Source organism: Molossus molossus, unplaced genomic scaffold (genome assembly GCF_014108415.1).
Source record: "Molossus molossus isolate mMolMol1 unplaced genomic scaffold, mMolMol1.p scaffold_m16_p_1, whole genome shotgun sequence".
Taxonomy (NCBI): Eukaryota; Metazoa; Chordata; class Mammalia; order Chiroptera; family Molossidae; genus Molossus; species Molossus molossus.
The window spans coordinates 210,600,723-210,624,804 of NW_023425344.1; the positions used below are offsets into that span (position 1 = coordinate 210,600,723).

The 24,082-nt window shown below is 35.8% G+C and overlaps 1 protein-coding gene and 1 pseudogene across 5 annotated transcripts in view; one reads left to right on the top strand and one right to left on the bottom strand.

Annotated features, from left to right (window-relative positions):
• Positions 1–24,082, bottom strand: part of WDHD1 (WD repeat and HMG-box DNA binding protein 1) — a 62,833-nt gene that overhangs the window by 21,573 nt on the left and 17,178 nt on the right. For all 5 annotated transcript variants that reach the window (XM_036265617.1, XM_036265635.1, XM_036265645.1 and 2 more), the window contains 10 exons: positions 23,010–23,105; positions 20,673–20,765; positions 19,782–19,888; positions 19,071–19,212; positions 12,416–12,623; positions 9,827–10,014; positions 8,195–8,379; positions 5,513–5,754; positions 2,560–2,697; positions 628–784 (listed from right to left, as the gene is read on the bottom strand). In XM_036265617.1, the coding sequence (XP_036121510.1) occupies positions 628–784; positions 2,560–2,697; positions 5,513–5,754; positions 8,195–8,379; positions 9,827–10,014; positions 12,416–12,623; positions 19,071–19,212; positions 19,782–19,888; positions 20,673–20,765; positions 23,010–23,105 (1,556 nt within the window). The remainder of the gene's footprint in view (positions 1–627; positions 785–2,559; positions 2,698–5,512; positions 5,755–8,194; positions 8,380–9,826; positions 10,015–12,415; positions 12,624–19,070; positions 19,213–19,781; positions 19,889–20,672; positions 20,766–23,009; positions 23,106–24,082) is intronic.
• LOC118632485 lies at positions 12,601–13,509 on the top strand (annotated as a pseudogene).

Here is a 24,082-nt window from a genome sequence, read left to right on the forward strand (position 1 = left end):
AAGCACAAAAATATTCACAGCACAATTTCTTGAGATATTAATAACACAACATTCAGTGGTAAACTGACTCACATTCTCTCCTTTGTTTGTGGCCTGAGAGACACTTTGTCATGCTGATGCATGAGCATGAAAGGGCTGTTCAACAACCAAGGTTTGACTGTACTAGCATATCTTTAGGACAAATCCTAAAAGCAGAATTATTCGGTCAAAGGCCATATGCATTTCTAATTCTTGTAGTTCTTGACAATTTGCCTTCCACAGGGATTTCAACCAATGTGCACTCCCATCAGCAACACATAAACATGATTATTTCACCATAGCCCCACAAACACTAAGAGTATTATCAAAGTTTTAGATTTCTCCAATTTGATAGGTAAAAGAGAATTCTGTGTAATAAAAGATAAAATGCCATGTCTAACCAGAACCTCCCATCCCTATCAGACTGAAATGACATTATGGTCACACTAATAAACTTAATTCCTATTTTGTTCAATAACTTCCAAGTCAAGTAATTGGTTGAAAACTTAACAGTGAATATAAACAAACTCATAATTTAGTGAATACAGAAAGTCACTAAGGTGAAAAACAAATAAAAATACACTTTGAAAGCTTGTTCTAACAGCCCACCTCAGTTGCTGGGGATTTTCATGGATACCAACTACCCAGTAGTGATCAGATTTTCCTTTGCAGTGTTCTCTTGTATTACATACAGGAGTCCACGTATTACCAAGCCCTCTGTTAAGCATTCGAACAATGCCTTCTGAGTCCACAAAACAGGGGGTACCTATATATGAACAGAAAAACAAATCACTTGGAAACACAGCTACATATTTGGTAAATAAATACTATGTTAAATATACATATCAATGATTCAACTTTCAATTCAAAAGTAAACAGAAAAAAACCCAAAAAGCAAAAAGGCAAATAATGCAAGTTTATTTTTTTACAAAAATTTCATTAACCACATAGAGTAAGACCTAAAAGAAGAAATGGGAAAAAATACCTAAGATATGACTGATATTTACCCAAATAAAGAGAAAAAATTAATAGGTTCAGTGAAAACTATGCCATCTGCTGGAACATAACAATATTTTCAAAAGCCAATTTTAGTAAAAAAAATTAAACTTAAATCTGAAACCTCCCTGGTTAAGAGACTTAGAAAAATACCAAAACCTGAAACAAGGTGAGGATGTAAAGAATCTGTCTTTAGTATTCCTCTTTCCCCTTCTCTTCCTTAGGCTTATTACTGTTCTGTCCCCTGACTTCAAGGTAAGCATTCCTAGTCTGCTCCCATCTCAGGAAGTGCCCAGCAAACTCCCTAATTACCCCTTTTCTTATCTGACTTCACAGCCCTCCCATTCTGCAAACAGCAGTTTCCTCAGAGTCTAGATCTGATTGGTAATTGGGAAAAAAAGATATATAGATGGAAGTTATTCACGGTCACATTATTTAATTTAATTTATTTTTTATCCTCACCTGAGGAAATTTTTGCATTTATCTTTAAATAGAGCAGGAGGGAGAGAGGGAGGAAGAGAGAGAGAAAAACACTGATGTGAGACACATCAACTGGTTGCCACCCACACGACTCCAACCGGGGCAGGGGACAAACTGCAAGCGAGGTACGTGCCCTTAGCGGGAACAGAACCCGGGACTCTCTGCCGAGCCAAACCGGCCAGGGCCATGGTCACATTATTAAAACATAAACGACTAATAATATCCCAACAGAAAAACACATCCAGAAATGATTGATGTTTTAAAGATAAAACTGGAGTTTCTAAAGATGTAACCGAAGGACACGAATCTCCAATACTAGAAATATTTAAGGCAAGAGAAAGGGTTAACAGGCTCATTAAAATAAGGTAATCTTCAGTATCCTTTAAATAATCTGTTACAGCCACTATTATATGAATTGACAACCATCCCGTCCAACAGAAATATGTGAGCCACAAATATAATTTTTAATTTCCTAGTACCACATGAGAAAGGGGGGAAAGTAAAGTTAATTCTAATTTATATTTCATTAAATCCAACATACACAAAATATAATCATTTTAACATGTAATCAATATAAAATAGTTATTAATAAAATTATTTTACATTCTCTTTTCATACAAGTCTTCAAAATTCGGATAGTATTTTATACTTATAATACATCTTAATTCAGATTAGCCACATTTCAAGCATTCAGTAGCCACATGTGCCTGGTATTTACTATAGCAGACAGTGCAGCAATAGAAAATTCCTGATTTTTATGTGGAATCTGCTGGAATACCTACAATTTTATCATTGATTTCTATTTCCTCCTTGCTATCTCAGTAAGCTTCCAGAAAAATTAATTTCCTCTCTATAAGTTTTCTAATCAGAATTCTCATGAAAAAAAAAAAGACTTTGTACCTAAAACAATGGTTACCTTCCCTAACAATCCCAGTTTCCAGTTTTGTCAGCATATTACATTTAAATCAATTTAAACAATTTATCTATAAAGAAATTAGGAAAAAACAATGAAACAACTTTTTTCTTGAAAAATGTCTTTAATATAAATAAATGAATTTGTCTTGCCTTCAGCTGAAAATCCAACCCATACAAGATACGACTTCTTTGTAAGAGGAAGAGGATCACCATGCAAAATTTGTTTTTTCTCTTTCCCCATCTGTAGCAGATAAACTCCAAGGCACTGATCCCCATCAAATCCTGTTCCTAATGAAAAAAATATAAATATAAATCAGGTATCAAAGTTTATTTAACTATAATGCAATCTAAATTATATTCTGTGAATTGAACTGATTTTGTTTCTTAGATTAATCAGCACTAGTTTCTATGGACAATCCAACTAACTGAGGCACTGTGCATTCAGGTATTAGAGGCAGAACACTATGTTACATGGACTATTTATATAAAGTGGTTATAAGTAGTATATTATTCATTCAAGAAATATTTACAGAGAGCTTACTATGTGCCAAGCACTGGGGCTGCAATGATAGACAAGACAAAGTCACTGTTCTCATGGAATTCATATTCAGGTAGAATACAAATGAATTAAAGAACAAACAAAAGAACAAAAATGCTAAGTGTTATCAAAGAGTTAAAATAATAATGTGATACAGAGTGCCAGACTGAGTAGTTACTTTAAAATGGCTAGTCAGAGATGGCCTCTGAGAAAGTGAAATTTAAGCTAAAATATGATTTTTTTCCCCCTTTATTGAGAGAGGTTTAGAGAGAGAGGAAGGGAGAGGGAGAGAGAGGTAGAAACATCAATGAGAAAGAACACTGATTGGCCACCTCCTGCATGCCCCACACTGGGGACTGGGGCTACACCTGGGCATGTGCCCTGACCAGGAATCGAACCAGCGACCTCTTGGTGCACTGAGCCACACTGGTCGAGCTGAGATATATATTTTAAGTTGGAGCCAGCCAGCCAAATGTTAGGAAGAGGAACTCTACAGTAAAAGGTCCTAAGGTGGGAACAAGCGTGGTGAGTCTGAAGAACACAAACAAGCCACTATGGCCAGAATGAGTAACAAGAGAAAAAGTGTCAGAGATGAAATGGAAGAGGCAGGCAAAGATCAGATCATGTAGGACCCTGTCAACTAAGATAAGTTTGATCTTTATTCTAAAAGCATGGGGAAGTCATCAGAGGAATCTAAGTGAAGAGGTTCTTGGTTGTTTTTTGTTTTGTTTTGTTTTTTTATCCTCACCCAAGGACATTTTTGCATTTATCTTCAGATAGAGTGAGAGGGAGAGAGGGAGGAAGAGAGAGAAACATCAATGTGAGAGAGACACATCGAGTGGTTGCCACCCACACGACCCCAACTGGGGCCAGGGACAAGCTGCAACCGAGGTATGTGCCCTTAGTGGGAAGAAGAGGTTCTTGTGTTTAACAGATTACCCAGGCTGTTATGTGGAGAATGAATTACAGAAATACAAGAATTGAAGCTGAAAGACTGGTAGAAGGCTGTTGCAACAGCCCAAGAGATGACATCTGGGCTGGACTAGGATTTTAGTGGAGGAGACAAAGAGACAGATCTGGAATATGTTATTCCAAAGACCTGACGGGATGATATGATCTTATTGGCAGAGTTGATCTGGGGTGTGGGGGTAGGGAGAGAGAGAAGAATCAAGGATGACTCTTACATCCCTGCCTTGCATAGCTGCACTGATAGAATGCTGTTTACCAAGATGGAGTAACTAAGTAAGAAGAAAGTCTGAAGGGAAAAAATATATCAAAGGGTTTATCATGATCAAGTTAAGTTTGATATGTGTATCAAACCTACATAGAAATTTTAAGTGGGCAAGTCTGAAAAAACAAGAGTAGGGCTGGTGATATTGATTTAGAGTCATAGACACATGGATGTAAGTAAAGACATGAGTCATAATGAGATGCCCCAGGATACTTTCTCAAACTGCATTTTTTGACCTATGAGTCATGAAATAAATTTAGAATTGCAATCATCATTTAAAGAAAAAAATCAGAGTAAATATTGTCCATGAGACTTTTGTTTCAGTTACATTTGCAAGTATATTCGGAAAAGCAATATAGAATGTAGTTCTTACTATGGCTAAGCAGTCAAAAGACTGAAAGTTTCTGACTTAAAGATTACTAGAGAAGAGGGGCTGTGACTAAATGCTAGAGCACTCCAGGGGTCAGCATAGGAGGAGGAGCCAGCAAAAGAGCTGAAAGAACTATCCATGAGGGGGAAAAATCAGGAGAGTAATATCACAGAAGTCAAGACAAGAAAGTATTTCTGATAGAATTATTCTTTAAAAACAAGCATCAAGAAATCACTGGTCTGAACAGAGTGGTGGGGACTGAAGAGAGACTACGAGGTAAGGAACAGAAAGCAGTAACTTTCTGAAAAGTCATATTCAAAGCTGTTTTGGTCCTTCAGACTAGAAACAGTTTAGTTTTTGAGGCATTTAAACTGAAAATTCTTTTAAGATATAGATATGGAAGTAATTAACCAAACTCTATCGTGAAATTCTTTCCCTAATCTAGTTCTTCTATAAACAAAACATTTTCATTCTTATTGCTATTAGTGAATACAATAAAATTCTTTACATTTAAAAATTACACTGATTCAAATGCTAAAATAAATGCAAATGGAGGCATATAATCCAAAACAAACAAAAAGAGAGAGAGAGAGAGAGAGAGAGAGAGAGACAGAGAGAGAGAGAGAGAGAGAAAGAGCGAGCTCAAGTAATTTACATTTACTTTAGGTTATGGTAAAAATATAAAAAAATTGCCCTGGCCAGTGTGGCTCAGTGGTTGGAGCGTTGGTCCATGCACCAAAGGGTCTCGAGTTTGATTTCCGGTCAAAGCACATATTTTGGTTGCAGGTTCAATCTCAGGTCCCAGTTGGGGCACATGTAGAAGGCAACCAATCAATGTTTCTCTTTCTCTCTCTCTCTCTCCCTCTCCCTCCTTCCCTTCTTCTCTAAAAATCAATGGAAAAAATATCCTTTGTGAGAATTAACAAAAAAAACCCACAAAGTATAAAAGACTGAAAAAACCTACCTCTATGATAAACAATGAAAAGCTGTTCTCCATGTCCTGCCATTGACACCACAGGCCCAGGAAGACTGAAGATCTCTTTCTGAACACCTCCAATAGAAAACAATCGAAGGAGCAAGGCACTAGTGGCAGCAGCAGCCCATCCGTGACCAAGGCATATGGCTTCAATATCCTCATTCTGAGGCATGTCTACTATCCACTCTTTACTTGAATCCCAAGAACTAAAGTGCAGGCAGTGAAGCTTGCTAAAAATGAAAACAAGGTGGAAAATAATCAAAGTTTCATATTTGATATTTTATATATAACTAATCATGATACCCAGTAACAAAACCAAATAATGTAGTTTATTTTTCTGTTATATACAAATAGTACAGGAAATATCTTTAAGAAAGTCATTGTGAAATATACCTAAAATGAACTAGATTAAAACCATTAACAGTTAAGTTATTGAAGAATATTTAAACATACAAAAAAATGCTCACAACATAATGTTAAATTAAAAAAAAAAAGGCTAAAATCTGCAGAGTATTATCCTAGGTTGTAAATGCATACAAATATCACAACCACATTTTTTTTAAAAAGAAGAAAGCTTCAAAATGTTAGGCAACAGTTCTCTCACTGGTAATAATAAAATTAATATGGGAGAACAAAAAGAGAATGAAAATCCATATAATCCTATTAGTGCTTGCTGATAATTTGTTTCTTTTTTCTTCTTTGCAAATATATATGTGTATGTGTAAACAAACACGCACACAGACACACATTATTAAACTTAGGCTTCGGAATGCAGATACCATAGTATTGGTAATTTGAGGTAGTACTGACTTTCTGAACAATAATTTAAAAAATTCAATTTTAAAATGAAAAGGTAATATTATAGATGGCTATGAAATGATATATCTAGAAAAACAAAGAGAAGAGTATCTGAAATCAAAATTACACATGAGCCCTGGCTAGTATTGGTCAGAGGTTAGAGCAACAGCCCTCAGACCAATGAGTCGCAGGTTTGATTCCAATCAAGGGCACGTACCTCAGTTGTGGTTCGTCCCCAGCCCTGGTCGGGGTCTTGTGGAAGACAACCAGTCGATGTGTCCCTCTCACTTTGATGTTTCTCTCTTTCTCCCCCTCTCTCCCTCCTTCCCACTCTATCTGAAGATAAATAGAAAAATATCCTTGGGTGAGGATTAAAAAACAAACAAACAAACAGAAAAAAAAAGAAAAAGAAAAGAAAGTGTACAAATTTAATGGTTAAAAAAAATTACACATTAAAATACAAGCTCTCATTATGTAAGAGATTCTGAATTAAAGACACTAAGTCAACAGTGATCTGTTTTAATAAAATGATTTAATTCAAGCATGTAGTGCTGAATTTTATAATGTGTAAATTAGGGAACCAAATAAAATTTTTAAATGACCTAATATACACCAGAAACTAATATAATATTGCATGTCAACTGTAATTGAAAAAAATTTTTAATTAATTTTAGAAATGACCTAATAAAGTATTTCTCAGACTTTAATACATGCTCAATCACCTGAGAATTTTGTTAAAATACAGATTTTGATTCAGATCTGAGGTAGGGCCTGATATTCTGTGTTTTCAACAAGCTCTCAGGTGGCCCCTCCCCATTAGTTTGCAGACTACACTTTAAATATCAAGGAACTAATATATCTAATCAGAAGAATCTGAATTTCAAATCACCTGGAAGTTAGTAAAATCTATTATTAAGTATATAAATATTATAAACAGTTGAAGAAAGATCAAGAGAGAGCAAACTGGCTGGAATAACAAAAGGTTAGTAAAATATTTCTTCTTCTTAAAAAAAAAAAAAATTCTGCATCTGCTGCTTTTTATCATATTTTTTTTTCTGTTTGTCTGTCTACCTACCTACCTATCGAAATATCTAAGAAATCCAAAATATACTAAGTTAAAAAAAAAAAATCAAACAGGTAAATAGTACTAGCAACATTTTTTTGGTGGTGTTCTTTTTTTAAGAAAAGTTTCAAATCTAATCTATATTGACAAAAAAAAACAACAACAAAAATGTCCACATCAGTAATTGTCCAAGGACTAGGAATGGATAAAACTACAAAGAAATATGAGGGAACATTTTTGGGTAATAAAAAATATTCTGATTATCATAATGGTTACTCGAGTATATACTCATTTGTTAAACTTATCAAAACTATAAATCTAAAATGGGTGCATTTTATTGTATATAAATGATATCTCTATAAGTAAATTTAAAAGTGGGGTTCACACAAAAAGAAATCTGGAAGGATATATATTATAGTGTTAATAGTAGTGATATCTAAGTAGTATTCTGGGGAGAACTTTCATTTTCTAAATATTCTGTACTTAAGTTGGCTTACAATTAATATATATTATTCTCATACTAATAAAAAACAGTAACAATGTAAAAAATAGTCCCATTTGTCTACAAATCAGGTCATGTCATTCTGAAACTTACTTAGAGAATGTAACACAGGGACAATTAGGCAAAAATAGATATGTTCCGGGGTATTATGGGTCGGCTGGTATTTATACTAAGCTCTTCGTTCTGAAATTCCATACTATAAAAGGTATAATTTTGTTTTATTAACTTTTAACTCATGTACTGAATTTCAACAACTGTAACTAACAGTTCAACAGTAACAAATTCTTCCTAATAATCTCAAATTTACCTTGCTAGTTCATCAGTGCTTTCACATGCCAACAAAATAGCTTCATGGGAAAGATCTGCTATTGTATAATTCAAAGTGTTTGATAAGTGTGTTGCATGGTGTATGGAGGTATCATGGAACTCCACATCTATGGCATTGTCTTGCTCATCATTATAGCAGCGAATGATTCCAACAGAGTTCCACACCTACAAACATGTAAGGTAAATACAAGTCTGAGAAAAACCAAAGCTCTAAGAATCAGTAGGCTAAAGTTATACAAATGAACAAATATTATAATTCAGTCTACATCAAGATTTAGGTTATAGGAGTAACCACAGCTCATCTACTTCTGAATTGTTTCAGGTAACACTAGTAATATCAAAGCTACAATAACAAAGTATTTCATCTTCATGGGAAGAAAGTATATATAATACAAATTTACTAAGAAATGAAATATTTCATTTAATACTTTATAACTGGCCTTTGAACAACCAAATAATATTCCTAAAAAAATACAGATATTTAAAATTTAAAGTATGGTTATAAATGACAGCATATTTTTCTGTTCCAAATAACTGGTTTATGTTATAGTAATAAATGCATACATTTTAAAGCAACAAAAATTGTTACCATTTTGGAAAAATATCTTCCACTGATGTATACTACGGGCTCACAAGAGGCCCTAGTGTTTCCTTTCCTCTACAACAAATAACTCTATATAAATAAAATAGCTGACAATAATAAAAAATTAAGATTACTTGATGATGATTACTGATGCAAAGTAAAGTAAAATAAAACATCACCTTTAATATTTACATATAAATTTCTGCCAGGCCTATAACTTTCAAGAAGGACAAGTCCTCAGTGGAAAACCTCAAATAATAAATAAATCAAAATATTAAACTTCTTTAGCTCTCAAACTTAAGACAAAAAGCTAACATTCATTCATCCATTCAGAAAACATATATTTAATGCCTAATGTGCCATACATTGTTCTAAGTGCTATCAGTAAATAAAACAGAAAAATCTTTATCCTTGGGGAGTTTACATTCTGGTAGGATGGGAAAAAAGAGGCAGGCCCTGGCCGGTTTGGCTCAGCGGTTGGAGCATTGGCCTGCAGACCAGAGAGTCCTGGGTTCAGTTTCCGTAGGGGCACATACCAAAAAAAAAAAAAGAAAGAAAGAAAAAAGGAGCAGATAGTTCTTTTTCATAGATGTATCACATAATAATATCACTATAAAAGCTGCCTTCCAAAAAATACCTTCTAACTAGCACTTTGGAGTCAGTATAATCTTATATATAAAAACTCATATAATATGAGAAATAAGGCTTAGAAGTATAGCCAAGAGGAAATACAAGATATACAGTCACATTTACTTAGGTTCATTATATATCATTTTGCATAGCAAATTTTTATTTAACACAATTTTTAATAACAAAGATGAAATAAGACTAAGGCTGTGAGTTAACAATAATATAAATTAACCACAAAATTAAAATACACCAGAGGGTTGCAGGCCCATTTTTTAAAAATATTTTTTAAAAATCAAGTTTTTAAAAAATATTTTTACCAAAGTAATTAGCTATAGTGAGACAAAATGCTTATAGTGAGATAAAACTATTTTAAGAGTTAAGTGTAGATCCAAGGCTTACCATGAATCTGTGAGTGAGATGCAAGGGTGTAGAACCTGACTGAAATGGCTTTTGCCGGGGAGTTGGCATAGGTCCATCATAAAATGGCCTTTGGGATGTTACAACTGGTAGATTGTAAATGCTGTCTGCTTGATCATCTTCCTCCTTCTCTTTTAGAAGACTAGAACCAGTTTTTAGCATTGTAATATCTAAAAAACAAGGGGTTATAATCAGTGAATCATAAATAACAATGACCTGGAAAAAGAAAAGCATTATGATATCTAATAACCTTTTCACTCATACTTAGTAATACTCACATGCTCTTTGCCTCTTTCCCTTTAACATTTGCAGTGATGGTGCAAAACCAATGGAGGGTCAAACTACTGGTGCCTTAGCATTAATCAAGGCAGGGGCACCAACCTATCAGTGGTCAATGCATTGTTAACCACTATTCAACTGCAGTAAAAACATAATTTTATTAAAGCTTGATCCTTGCACAGATTTTTTTTAATGTTCTCTGTACTAAAATGGGAAGTGTAAATAAATGATGATGGTTGTCTCAAAAAATAAAAACACTTGAGCAATCGAGTTGTAAACTGAACTGATTTTTTCATGAAACACAATTTTTACTTGAAAGAATGCCAGATAAACTATGGTTATGCAGACCTGGGTATTTGGCAAACATTTTCTTGAAAATGAGTAACTGAATTTGTTGCCAATGATAAAACTTGAGCTAAAAATGAAAAGCAGAATACTGGAAAACTTGTATCTGCCACCATAAGCTTGATTACTTCCCAATATTTAAAAACTTCTGATGAGATTGGTGATGATACTAACAAATATATTTTGGATAATGCATTCATAGTAGGAAGGTCCACAAACTTTAGTGAACCAGTATTTACTGATCACCAGCGCATATATTACAAAATCAAATCTGGTAAAAGATTCATTCAAAGTTCAAGTTAGACCAACAGATTTTAATGTAATAGAGTTGAAAAGTTCACTGAAAAGTTTTCAAGCCCTGACTGGATAGCTCAGTTGGTTAGTGTCATCCCAATATGCCAAGGTTATGGGTTCAATCTCTAGTCAAGGCACATAGCAACCAATGAATGCATAAGTAAGTGGAACAACAAATCAATGCTTCTCTCTCTCTTCCTCTCTCTCTCAAATCAATAAATTTAAAAAAAAAAGAAAAATTTTCAGATTTCATACGCAAGTAATATTTACGAAGCTTTCATGTGTTGTGTTTTTGGTGAGGTATCAATGAAGAAAATTCACAATTATGTGAATAGGCTATTAAAATACTTCCTTTTCAAACTACATTTTTGTGTGGTACTGATTTTTCTTCATATACTTCCAGCAAAAACAATACATAGCAGTACAGTGAACTCGAGACCAAATCATTTGTGTACTACTCTTCAATAAACCCAATGTGATTTAAATTCAGCACAATTTACCACTGTACACTGGCATTTTACTGTTAACATTCCAATGTGTTACTTTAGTAGGTAAGTTGTTGCAATAGGCACTTTATTTGAAGGTTTTTTAATTACAATCTTAATTTCTTTAACAGATACAGTACTATTCAGATGATCTATTTCTTCTTGAGTTACCTTGGGTGTTTGCATCTTCCAAATAATGTGTCCACATTATCTACATTGCTGAATTTATGGGCACAAAGTTACTAATCATATTCTATTATCCTTATGATATTAATAGCAGTATCATCACTTTTTATAAGCTTACAGAAACATGTGAGTTGTCTTACAGAAACATGATGTGAGATCTATATGCAATTTAAATTTTCTGGTACCCATATTTTAAAAAGTAAAAACAGGGATAATTAGTTTTAATAATATATTGCACTTAAAATATAATTTTAGCCCTGGCCAGTTTGGCTCAGCAGTTAGAGCATCGGCCCTTGGACCAATGAGTCGCAGGTTCGATTCTGATTAAGGACATGTACCTCGGTTGCGGTTCGTCCCCAGCCCTGGTTGGGGTCATGCAGAAGGCAACCAGTCGATGTGTCCCTCTCATCAATGTTTCTATCTCTCTCTCTAAAAAAATCAATTAAAATATATTTAAAATAATAATAATAAAATATAATTTCAGCATGAACTAAGATATTTTATGCTCTTATTTTTGTACTATTTTTGAAAATTTGATTGCATTATACACTTAACATCACTTCTTAATTTGAACTAGTCACCTTTCAAGTGCTCAGTAACCACATGTGGCAGGTGGAGACCATATTGAATAGTGTAGGATTATAGGATCTATGGTGATGACCCCTTTTTCATCACTTAAACAGCTTTTTGTTTCAATGGCTTTTTAAATAGTTTTGTCACTGTCAATTTCATTTAATTCTGCTTTCTATTATTTCCTTTCTTCTGCTTGCTTGGGGTTAATTTCCTCTTCTCTTTGGAGTTCACTAAAGCAAAAATATAGCTCAATGATCTGAAATCTTTTCTAACATAGTATTTAATGCTATAAATTTCCCTCTACATACTGCTTTAGCTACATTCCACAAAATCAATAATGTCTTTAAATAATAGTTTAAATAGTTTAAATAAAAATTGATGGATCATCAATCCACAAGTCAATTCATACCAACTGAGTTTTCATCATCTTCTAGGAAGTGACTTCGATGTCTAGGACGACCTGAAGCCAGCATGATGTCATCATCCTCATCATCATTTATAATCCTTTTTGAAAAAGAGGGGGTCTCGACTGCATTGTCATTTAGAAAATCACCAACATTACTCGTATCATCTCCATCAAAAAGATCATTGTAATCCTTTTCCACTCTGCTAGTTACCTTGAACAAATTAATACAAATTAGAAAGTATTAGTAAACTATTTTGATAAACTCAATCTTTTAATATGCACCTAAAAACTCTATTAAGCGCTCTTTTTCATGGCGCCTCGGAGGCAGTCGGCTGCTTCTAGATGAAGCTGAACATCTCTTTCCCAGCCACTCACTACCAGAAACTCATTGAAGTGGATGATGAAGGCAAACTTCGAATCTTTTATGAGAAGCGTGTGGCCACAGAAGTTGCTGCTGACACCCTGGGTGAAGAATGGAAGGGCTATGTGGTTCGAATCAGTGGTGGGAATGACAAACAAGGTTTCCCCATGAAGCAGGGCGTCTTGACCCATGGCCGTGTCTGCCTGTTCCTGAGTAAGGGGTATTCCTGCTATAGACCATTGAGGACAGGAGAGAGGAAGCGCAAATGTGTTCAGGGCTGCATTGTGGATGCCAATCTCAGTGTTTCAATTTGGTCATTGTAAAAAAAGGGGAGAAAGATATTCCTGGTCGCACTGATACTACTGTGCCTCGTCGCCTGAGTCCCAAGAGAGCTAGCAGAATCTGAAAACTTTTCAATCTCTCTAAAGAAGATGATGTCCACCAGGATGTTGTGAGGAAGCCCCTAAACAAAGAAGGTAAGAAACCTAGGACTAAAGCACCCAAGATTCAGTGCCTTGTTACTCCACGTGTCCTGCAACACAAACATCGGCGTATTGCTCTGAAGAAACAACGTACTAAGAAAAATAAGGAAGAGGTTGCAGAATATGCTAAACTTTAGGCTAAGAGAATGAAGGAGGCGAAAGAAAAGTGTCAGGAACAGATCACCAAGAGACCAAGAGACAAAGGCTGTCCTCTGAAAGCTTCTACCTCTAAGTCTGAGTCCAGTCAAAAATGAGCTTTTCTAAGAGTGACAAATACATAAGAAACATCAAATCTCCAAAAAAAAGCAAATGCCCTGATAAGACTAATTAGTAAGTGTATATATGAGGATTATATTTATATAAGACTTAGTCCTTACTTTATTATTATTTCTTATCGTCACCCGAGGACATTTTTCCATTTTTTTTTGTTCAGATAGAGTGAGAGGGAGGGGGGGGGGAGAGAGAGAGAGAGAGAGAGAGAGAGAGAAACATCGACGTGAAAGGGACACATCGAGTGGCTGCCACCCACATGACCCAACCAGGGCCAGGGACAAACTGCAACTGAGGTACATGCCCTTAGTGGGAACCAAACCTGGGTCTCTAGGGACCACAGGCCAACGCTCTAAACGCTGAGCCAATCCGGCCAGGGCTTAGTCTTTACTTTAAATGCCTTATAGTCTATGAATAGGGCAGAAGTGTAAGATAAAGAGGTAAAGAAATACTGTATATCCCCAAATACAATGCAAGATTTTATTCCCTAAAAGTCATTTCCCAGAAAAGAAGTACCTATAAGTCCCTAGTTATAAGATATTCCCTCATTTACTTTTATTTTGAAAATACTACTTAGGTAAGATGTATTTGCTTTCAATTATCTCAGTTCAAGCTAGTCTTATTTTGTTGCTTATAGAAGTAAACAGAATATAACCAACAGAAAAACAAAGAAGGTAATGAAATTCAACAGAGTTAATCATTGATTCCTAGGAATACGAACATACCATTGAATGTGTTGAATGTCACTATGAACAGTTTTTGAGATCACTTTAAAAAGTGAAATAGTCTGGCACTGGCCGGTTTGGCTCAGCGGTTAGAGCATAGGCCTGCGATCCAGAGAGACCCAGGTTCGGTTCCCACTAGGGGCACAACCTCAGTTGCAGTTTGTCCCCAGCCCTGGTTGGGTCATGCGGGTGGCAACCACTCGATGTGTTCCTTTCACGTCGATGTTTCTCTCTCCCTCCCACTCTATCTGAACAAAGAACAGAAAAATGTCCTCAGGTGAGGATAAAAAAAAAAAGTAAAATAGTCTGGCTGGTGTGGCTCAGTTGTTGAGCGTCAACCCATACACCAAGAGGTCGCCGTTTCAAGGTTGTAGGCCCAGTCTCCAGTGTGGGGCATGCAGGATGCATCCAAATGATGTTCTCTCTCATCAATGTTTCTATCTCTCTCTCTCTATATAAAAAATCAATAAAGAAAAAATTTTTTTTAATAAAAATAAAAAGTGAAATAGTGGACCTGGTTGGGTAGCTCAGTTGGTTGGAGCATCACCCTGATGCACCAAAGTTGCAGCACATACAAGTATCAAACAATGAATGCATAAATAAGTGGAACAACAAATAGATATCTCTTTCTCTTTCAAAAGTCATAACTTTTTCTTTAAAAAGTAAGAAAGGAAAAGTGAAATACATTGTAGTGATCACAAATTACTCCTATAAGGTGAATGAAAACTGTACAAATGTTAAGCCAATGGAAACTTATAGTTTGTTATAAAATTCTAATTAGAACATCATTAATAAATTCAAAAGGGACTATCATAAACCTTTTATTTATTTATTCTTTATTGATTTGAGAGAGAGAAAGGGAGAGGGAGAGAAATAGAAACATTGATGAGAAAGAACATTGACTGGCCGCCTCTTACATGCCCCCCACTGAGGACTGGGCCTACAACCTGGGCATGTGCCATGACAGGGAGTCCAACCAGCAACCTCTTGGTGCATGGGTCAACTGTTCAACCACTGAGCAACAGCAGCTGGGCTATCACAAACCTGTTAGATGGAAGTTCATATGATTGTTCTGAAAAACTAATGTTCAATAATATGAGAGCAAAAATACCTCTAAATTCATAGTTAAACCTATGATTTGAGAGTAATTATATAACTACAGGCTTTACGATACATAACTATTTCACTTATAGCCTGAAAAGTTTATGTACTCAGGTTGGTGAAAACATTTTTTGGATTTTATTGGAAAATGAGGGTTTTGCCTTACATTTATGGTGAGGGACACAAAGTGTTCAAAGTTTTTATAAGAAAAATATGTACTGCAAAGAGTAAAAGAACACAGGAAAAAGTGAGCACTTCTGGATAGAAGATAGGTTTTATAAGAGATGACTTTTGAACTAAAAATTAGTTCTCAATTTACTTCTTGTTTTTAATCATGAATTTATACATGAATATAAATTACACAAACAGCATTATAAAAATGAAAATAGTCTTCTGCATAGCCTTTGCTTAGTTGTTTCTTTTGATACCTTCCTGCATATCTGTAAACAACAGTCCAGTGCTATTTATTTTTTTAATCCTCAGCCAAGGATATTCTTTTTATTGTTTTAGAGAGAAAAAGGGAAGGAGGAAGGAAAAGAGGGTAGTATCAGTGTGAAACATTGATCAGCTACCTTTCCTTAAAGCACCCCCCCAATGGGATTCAAACCTGAGACCCTTTCATGCAGGGGATATGCTCCAACCGAGGCACATCAGCCAGGGCCCGGTGCTATTTCTTTATTTTTCAGTTTTAATCATTATTTATTTAATAGATCCTAACTATCTTCTATTAAGGAAAATAAGGATTTTGTGAGATTTTTCAACCAACCCTACCCCTATGCATGTACACTATTCTCCTACCTTAATCTTCCCAATACAGATATAAGCATATATACTTTTATTTAATCCTTTTCAGTACAGTATTCCCCCTCACTCAATGCCACTTAACTGTTAAGTATACCTGGACCAAAGAATGACCTTCTCTATTTTATTTTTTTAATAGAGAGGATCAGTAATCTTTTTTTTTCCCCCCATTGATTTTAGAGAGTCAGAGAGAGAGAGAGAAACATCGATTTATTGTTCCACTTATTTATGCATTCATTGGTTGATTCTTGTATGTACCCCAACTGGGGATCAAACCACAACCTTGGCATATCAGGACGATGCTGTAACCAACTATGCTACCCAGCCAGGGCAATATTCTCTATTTTACCTTTACTAAAGAATAAATCTCCAGCATTCCACCAGAAGTATAGGGGTGAAGGAGGAGAGTTACCCAGCTGTGCACACTGATGTTGACACTGGAGGGATCTAATTCCTTATGAAAACAAAATTCCTGTTTTCAGCCCTACTTTCAGAACTATCTAGTGCTAGCAAATTCTCAATCTTTGGAAAGTCATCCAGGCATCTCAGTTTTCCTCATTTAGGTCTTAGGATTCAACTTTTTGAAAAAGTAAAGTTAGTTTCCAATCATTCTTCTATTTTCCAGCCTCCAAAATACTGGTACCATCTTCACTGCAATTCTCTTCCTTAACCTTATGGGATAATACATTTTAAAAAATTCCTTTTGTCCAGCAGGTGTGGCTCAGTGGTTGAGCATCGACCCATACACCAAAAGGTCACTGGTTCGATTCCTGGTCAGGACACATGCCCAGGTTGTGAGCCCGACCCCCAGTAGGGGCATGCAGGAGGCGGCCAATGGATGTTCTCTCTCATCAGTGTTTCTATCTCTCTGTCCCTTTCACTTCCTCTCTCTCTAAAATCAATAAAGAAATAAAAATTTTTTAAAATAAATAAAAAATTCCTTTAGCCTGGCCAGTGTGGCTCAATGGCTGAGTGTCAACCCATGTACCAAGAGGTTACCGGTTCAATTCCTAGTCAGGGCACATGCCAATGTTTCAGGCTTGATCCCCAGCAGGGGGTGTGCAGGAGGCAGCTGAGAGAGGTTCTCTGAGGTTGATGTCTCTCCCCCTCTCCCTTCCTCTCCCTCTAAAAATAAATTTAATAAATAAATAAATCCCTATAGTGTAGTTTTGTTGTTAATCCTCACCTGAGGATATTTTTCCATCAATTTCTAGATAGAGTGAAAGGGTGGGAGGGGGGAGGAGGAAGAGAGAGAGAGAAACATTGATATGAGAGAGATAAATCAATTGGCTGCCTCCTGCACAACCCCAACCAGGGTGGGGGATCAAACCTGCAACCCAGAAATGTCCCCTTTACTAGGAATTGAACCCATGACCCTTCGGTTCCACAGGCTGATGCTCCAACCGCTGAGCCAAACCGTCCAGGGCCCTTTAGTGTAATTTTAATGGGGGTTTTGGTATCAGGTACCTGAGCAGAAATAAATGCATGTATAAAGTCTGCAATCTTTTTTTTTAATCCTCACCTGAGGATATTTTTCCATTTATCTTCAGATGGGGCAGGGGAGAAGGAGAGACGAAGGGGAGGGGAGGGGAGGGGAGGGGAGGGGAGGGGAGGGGCGGGGAGGGGAGGGGCGGGGAGGAAGAAAGATCAATGTGAGAAAGACATATCAATTAGTTGCCTCCCACACGAGAGGAGGGGAGAGGAGGGGAGGGGAGAGGAGGGGAGGAGAGGAGGTACCTCAATGGAGGTACATGCCCTTGACCAGAATCAAACCCACAACTCTTTGGTTTTTATTGACTTTTTGGAGAAAGCAGAGAGAGAAAAATCAATGTGAACATGAAACATGGATCAGCTGTCTTCCCCAAGCCCCCTACTAGGGATCGAGCCTATAACCCAGGCATGTACCTTGTCCAAGATTTAAACTGGGACCTCTCAGTCCATGGGACCATGCTGAATCCACTGAGCCACACTGGCCAGGCTAACACTAAATTTTATCTATAAAACATTCCCAGCCCCTGGCCAGTTTGTTTCAGCAGTTGGAGCATCGGCCTGCAGACCAATGAGTCACGGGTTCAATTCTGGTCAAGGGCATGTACCTCAGTTGCAGTTCGTCCCTGGCCGGGGTGGGGTCATGTGGGAGGCAGCCAGTTGATGTGGCTCTATCACATCAATGTTTCTCTCTGTTTCTCTCTCTCTCTCTCCTCCTCTCTCCCACTCTATCTGATGATAACTGGAAAAAGTATCATCAGGTGAGAAATTAAAAACAAAAACAAAAAACAATCCCAGGCATACCTCAGTTTATTGTGCTTTACAGATAATGTGTTGTTTACAAACTGAAGGTAAAGACCCTCCATCAGCAAAAACATTATAAAACAATGAAGGCTCAGAAGATAATTAACATTTTTTAGCAATAAAATATTTTTAAGTGACGTATGTTGTTTTTTTTAGACATAATGCTATTGCACACTTAATAGACTACAATATAATGTAAACATAACTTTTATATATACATTGGGGAACCAAAATATTTGTGTGACTCGCTTTATGCGCTATTCACTTTACTGCAGTGGTCTGGAACTGAACCCGCAGTATGTCCGAGGTATGCCTGTATTTAAACAACAAACCCCAAAACACCAGGGTGGGAAAACAGCATTTCACAAAAGTGTTCCTTGGAAAGTCAAGGGATATTAGTAGAAATTATATGGTAAAAAAAAACAGTTTCTTAGTAAAATATATTTGGGAAACATTAGGTTAAACAAGTTTAAACAGCTTTCTTTACTATATAATCATTACTGAGCATCTAATATAGTCACAAGAATTACAATTTTCCAGGAAAGTAATATAGTTTGTAGTGCTTTCCAAATCCATATAACCACAGACAAACTTTGAAGAAACCGTTCTATCATATTATTTACTACCTTACTGCTTGATATCTTTCCAGTAGGGTTACAAACATTCTCCAGGAGCCCTAGATTTCCTTCTGTATCAGTATAAGCTATTCGGGCACAAGTAGGATGCCAGGCCAGGCCACAGATTGCATAACCTTTCTCATGTTTCACCCTAAAAATTAAAAAGTAAGTTCTTAAAACACTGTCAATAAAAAACATAAACTATACATTTCTTTAGGTAAATTTTAGTTAGAAAAGGTTAAATGGAAATATATATGGTGCCAGATGGGTACTTATATTAGTGGGAGGATCAGTTCGTAAACTGTATAATTGTCTAACCACTATGCTGTAAACCTGAAACTAATATAATAAAATAATACTGAATGTCAACTGTAATTAAAAATAAGATTTAAATAAAGAGGATGGTCAAATAAAGCAATCAATAAATATTTATTGATTTTAAAGAGAAACATCATTTGTTGTTCCATTTATTTTCGCTTTCATTGGTTGATTCTTCTGTGTGTTCTGACTGAAGAGTGAACCTGCAATCCTGGATACTCTAACCAACTGAGCTACCCGGCCAGGGCCAAAACAATCAATAAAATCAGAAGTATGACTTCTGACATACCAATAGATGTTTGTTTGCATTTTGACAATAATAATTACAAATTTGAAATTTTCATAAGACAAAAGTCTAATTGAAATAAGTAAGAAAGAGACAAAAAATATATTGAATCATACCTTTCCATGCATTCTTTGGTTTCCACATTCCAAACTATAATTAAACCATTAATACTCCCGGCAGCTAAATACTGTCCACAAGGAGACCAGGTTACTATATTGAGGGTCTATAAAGAAAAACAATAAATAATAATTTTGTATCATTGAAACTAAACACTCACCTAACCAAATTCAAATTTTATAACCTTTGTTCGATGTATTCCATGTAACTTCTAATTAAATCTGACATACAAATGGCGAGACAAAGTTTGCTTACTTCTTTTTTAATAATTTTCAACTATTACAAGAAACTATTAATTTATCATGAGAATATTATACTGGCACAATTTTAAAAGCAAAATCTAAAAAATATTATCCTGGGAAGAGACATAACACAAGGTATCCTGTTAGTAGTCACTATCAAGATAATTAGTACGGGAAGTGAACCTTAGTAAGCTATTGCTCATCTACTGGGGCCTCTGTTTTCCTTAACTGCAAAATGGGTATGTGTGAGAGAGAAAGAGAGAGAGAGAGAGAATATAGACCAACAACTTTTCCTGGTCTAAAATTCCAGAGTCTATCATCACAAGTCTTAGTAAAACTCATTTAAAAATAAAGGTCAATTACTGATAACATGAGAATAACTTGTTATAGTACTATACTAAAGTTAAATTTGACTTCTTATAAATTAAAAGATTTTCTTACCAAATTTCACAAAGAAGAAAGGTCACATGGGACCTAACAAAGTCCTATCTTTGTTAGGTTGAAAATAGGTTGAGAGGCAGAAGGTGAATACATGCACAACAGCCTGGAGTTCTCCATTTCTAACAATATTTAACTGTAACTGTATTTAGGCAAAGTATGCATTAAATATTCCCTTTAGCCTATTTAAAGTGTCACTTACAAACTTACCTGAGAGATAAAATTATCTGAAAGATCAAATTGATTACTCCAAGTTTCTCTTCTATAGAGCTTAACAGATTTTTCCACAGGAACTGCGAGTAACTATTAGAAAAAATAAACAGTTTAAACAAAAGTTTACATTAAATTACAATGGAAGAGAAAAAAGGCAGAATATTCATCCAAATATGCTTACAAAACATAAGAAAAAATATATATTTTAACTGGCAACTAACAACACTCAGAAAATTACTTAAAATTTTGATAAGCAAAGAACGGGTAATGGTCATTCCTATTACTTGCACTGAAAAACAGAATATTTGTAGTTAATAGTATTTTTAATACTACTTCTTAAAGTATGTAAGCCCGTTGAATCTGAAAATTCATCTCATTTGCTAGAAGAAATAGAGCCAGAATACTTTGAAAATCTTAAAAAACAAATATTTATCCTCCTATGTATTCTTCCAAAGAAATAGACTAGTAGAAAAAATAAAAAATGATATATTCTTTCCATATCTTTTTTTCTTTATTGATTTTAGAGAGAGGAAGGGGAAAGGAGAGAGAAAAACATCGATGAGAAAGAACATTGATTGGCCGCCTCCTGCATGTCCCCGACTGGGGACTGGGCCCATAACCTGGGCATGTGCCCTGACCAGGAATCAAACCAGTGACCTCTTGGTGCATGGGTCAACACTCAACCAATGAACCACACCGGCTGGGCATATTAATTTTTTTAAGTATTATTTACAAACAGGAAAACTGTTACTTTTATTAATTTTTTTTTAACCCTCACCTGAGGATATATATATATTTTTTTATCTTTAGATAGAGTCGGAGGGAGGGGAGGAGGAAAAGAGGAAGAGAGGGTGAGAGAGAGAAACATTGATGTGAGAGGCACATCGACTGGTTGCCTCCCACACGACCCCGACCAGGGTGGGGGACAAACCACAACCAAGGTACATGCCCTTGACCGGAATAGAACCTGCGACTCATTGGTCCACAAGCCAATGCTCTACTGCTGAGCCAAACTCGCCAGGGCTAACACTTTAGTTTTCCACATGGACTTCAGAATCATCAGCATTATCTGATTTCCCCAAACATCTTAATTATATTTTATATTTGAATGTTGTACAAACTACAGAATAATTTAGGGAAGAACTAAATCTTTATATCAAATCTTTATTTCCTTCCTAAGAATGAGATACATTTTTCTACTAAACAAGTCTTCTTTAACTCCTCTTGCTAGCATCTTAAAGTTCTCTTTATATAGATCTTTCATATTTCTGTTTCTTACAAAGTTATCCCTAGTTATTTTATCATTTTTGATACAAAATTTTTTTAAATAACAATGTTTTATTTTCTCCCACTGTATTTTCTAAATGGCTGTTGTCTGTATATAGGATTTTTATTGGTTTTGAATATTAATTTTGCTTATAGATACCTTACTCAATTTTCCCCCAGTTCATTTTCTTAGAAGTTCCTTATATACAAGCATTTCATTGGAAGATAAGCATTCTCCTTCCTCCATCCCAACCTCTCATATCTTTCTAGTGTCTAAATGTATCTGCTAATACACCTCCAAAATGTCAAATACTGGTGGTGAGAGTGGACGTAACAAGACTGTTTCCAGAGTTGTTCCACTAAACATGAATGTAAAGAATATAAAATTAATGCCCTGGCCAGTTTGGCTCAGCGGTTAGAGCGTCAGCCTGCGGTCTGGAGAGACCCGGGTTCGGCTCCCGCTAAGGGCACGTACTTCGGTTGCAGTTTGTCCCCGGCCCTGGTTGGTCGTGCGGGTGGCAGCCACTCGGTGTGTCCCTTCACGTCGATGTTTCTCTCTCTCTCTCCCTCTCCCTTCCTCTCTCTCCCTCCTACTCTATCTGTACAAAAAATGGAAAAATATCCTTGGGTGAGGATAAAAAAAAAAAGAATATAAAATTAAGCCTGGCCAGTGTAGCTCAGAGGTTGAGCGTCAACCCATGCACCAAGAGAGCACTGGTTCAATTCCCAGTCTGGGCACATGCCCACATTGTGGACCAAATCCCCATTGGGGGCGTGCAGGAAGCAGTCAATCGATGTTCTCTCTCATTGATGTTTCTATCTCTCTCTCCCTCTCCCTTCCTCTCTTTCTAAAATCAATAAAGAAAAAAAAATTTTTTAAAAACATTCATTCGTTCATGTATCAAGCTGAAATATTTCTTAAAGTATTTCAATATTAATTAGTTGGCCTGGGCCTCAAAAATTTATAATCCAAATAAAATAGTTATGATTTTAAAACGATTCTCACATTCAAACATAAGAACTGAAACAAATACTTTTTTTAAAGGTTGAAAAATAAGAGTTACTTACCTTCCCACTTTTTGGCTGCCAAGCAAGTCTGCAGATTGATTTTGCATTTATCACATCATTGACCTTTTGTAGCAGTGACCAACTAATAGCACACGTCTGATGAAAACAAAAAAGTTACTCTCATTTATAAAACTTCTCCCGAAAAGATATGCAGAACTGAATATATTTAATAGGTGAGTTCTTCAAACTGGTATATAGTTCAGAAAAAAGACAACTTAATTCACTTTAATTATGATAATGTTTGATTTATCTAAATTACTTTAAGTCCTTCAGAGATACGTATAAAGAGCACAAGTTTTAAGTAATTAAATTAAAAGAAACAATTCCTATATTGAATAAGTAAACACTATACTCATTGAATAAACATACATACATACACACAGAGAATAATCCCATTATATTAAAATCTTAAAGTGTCTACAAAAATAAACTTTAGAGATCTACTATAAAATGTTATGGTGTCAGAGTCAACCCTTCCAAATAGTTCAAGAATGAGGGGAAGAAAGTGAGGCCATTGAGGCATAGCTACAGGAGATCTTTTTCTAACCAGCCAAACATCTCTACAAATGCCAAGGCCTCTCTGATTGCCTGAGGAAGAATAAATTGTTTCCTCTGCCAATCTGGAGAGCACTTTCTCCATACCTCCTTTAAAACTTTTATCAAGAACAAACAAACAAGCAAATCATAAGAAAACAAAAAGAGCCTGGCCAGAGTGGCTCAGTGGTTGAGCACTGACCCATGTATCAAGAGGTCACTGGTTCGAAATCCGGTCAGGGCACATGCCCAGGTTGTGGACCCGATCCCCAGTGGGGGACATGCAGGAGGCGGCCAATGAATGTTCTCTCTCATCAATGTTTCCATCTCTCTCTCCATCTCCCTTCCTCTATCTCTAAGATCAATAAAGAAAAAAAATTTTTTTTAAAAGAATAGTTGTTATATGACTCTCCAAATCAAGTGTGGCCTATGCTTTATTTTATTTTTGTATCCCTAACATCTAGGGACCAACAGATGGCAGTTACTTTGTAAAAGATAATGATGGAATTTTTCACGTTGATTTATAAAACCTAAAACAG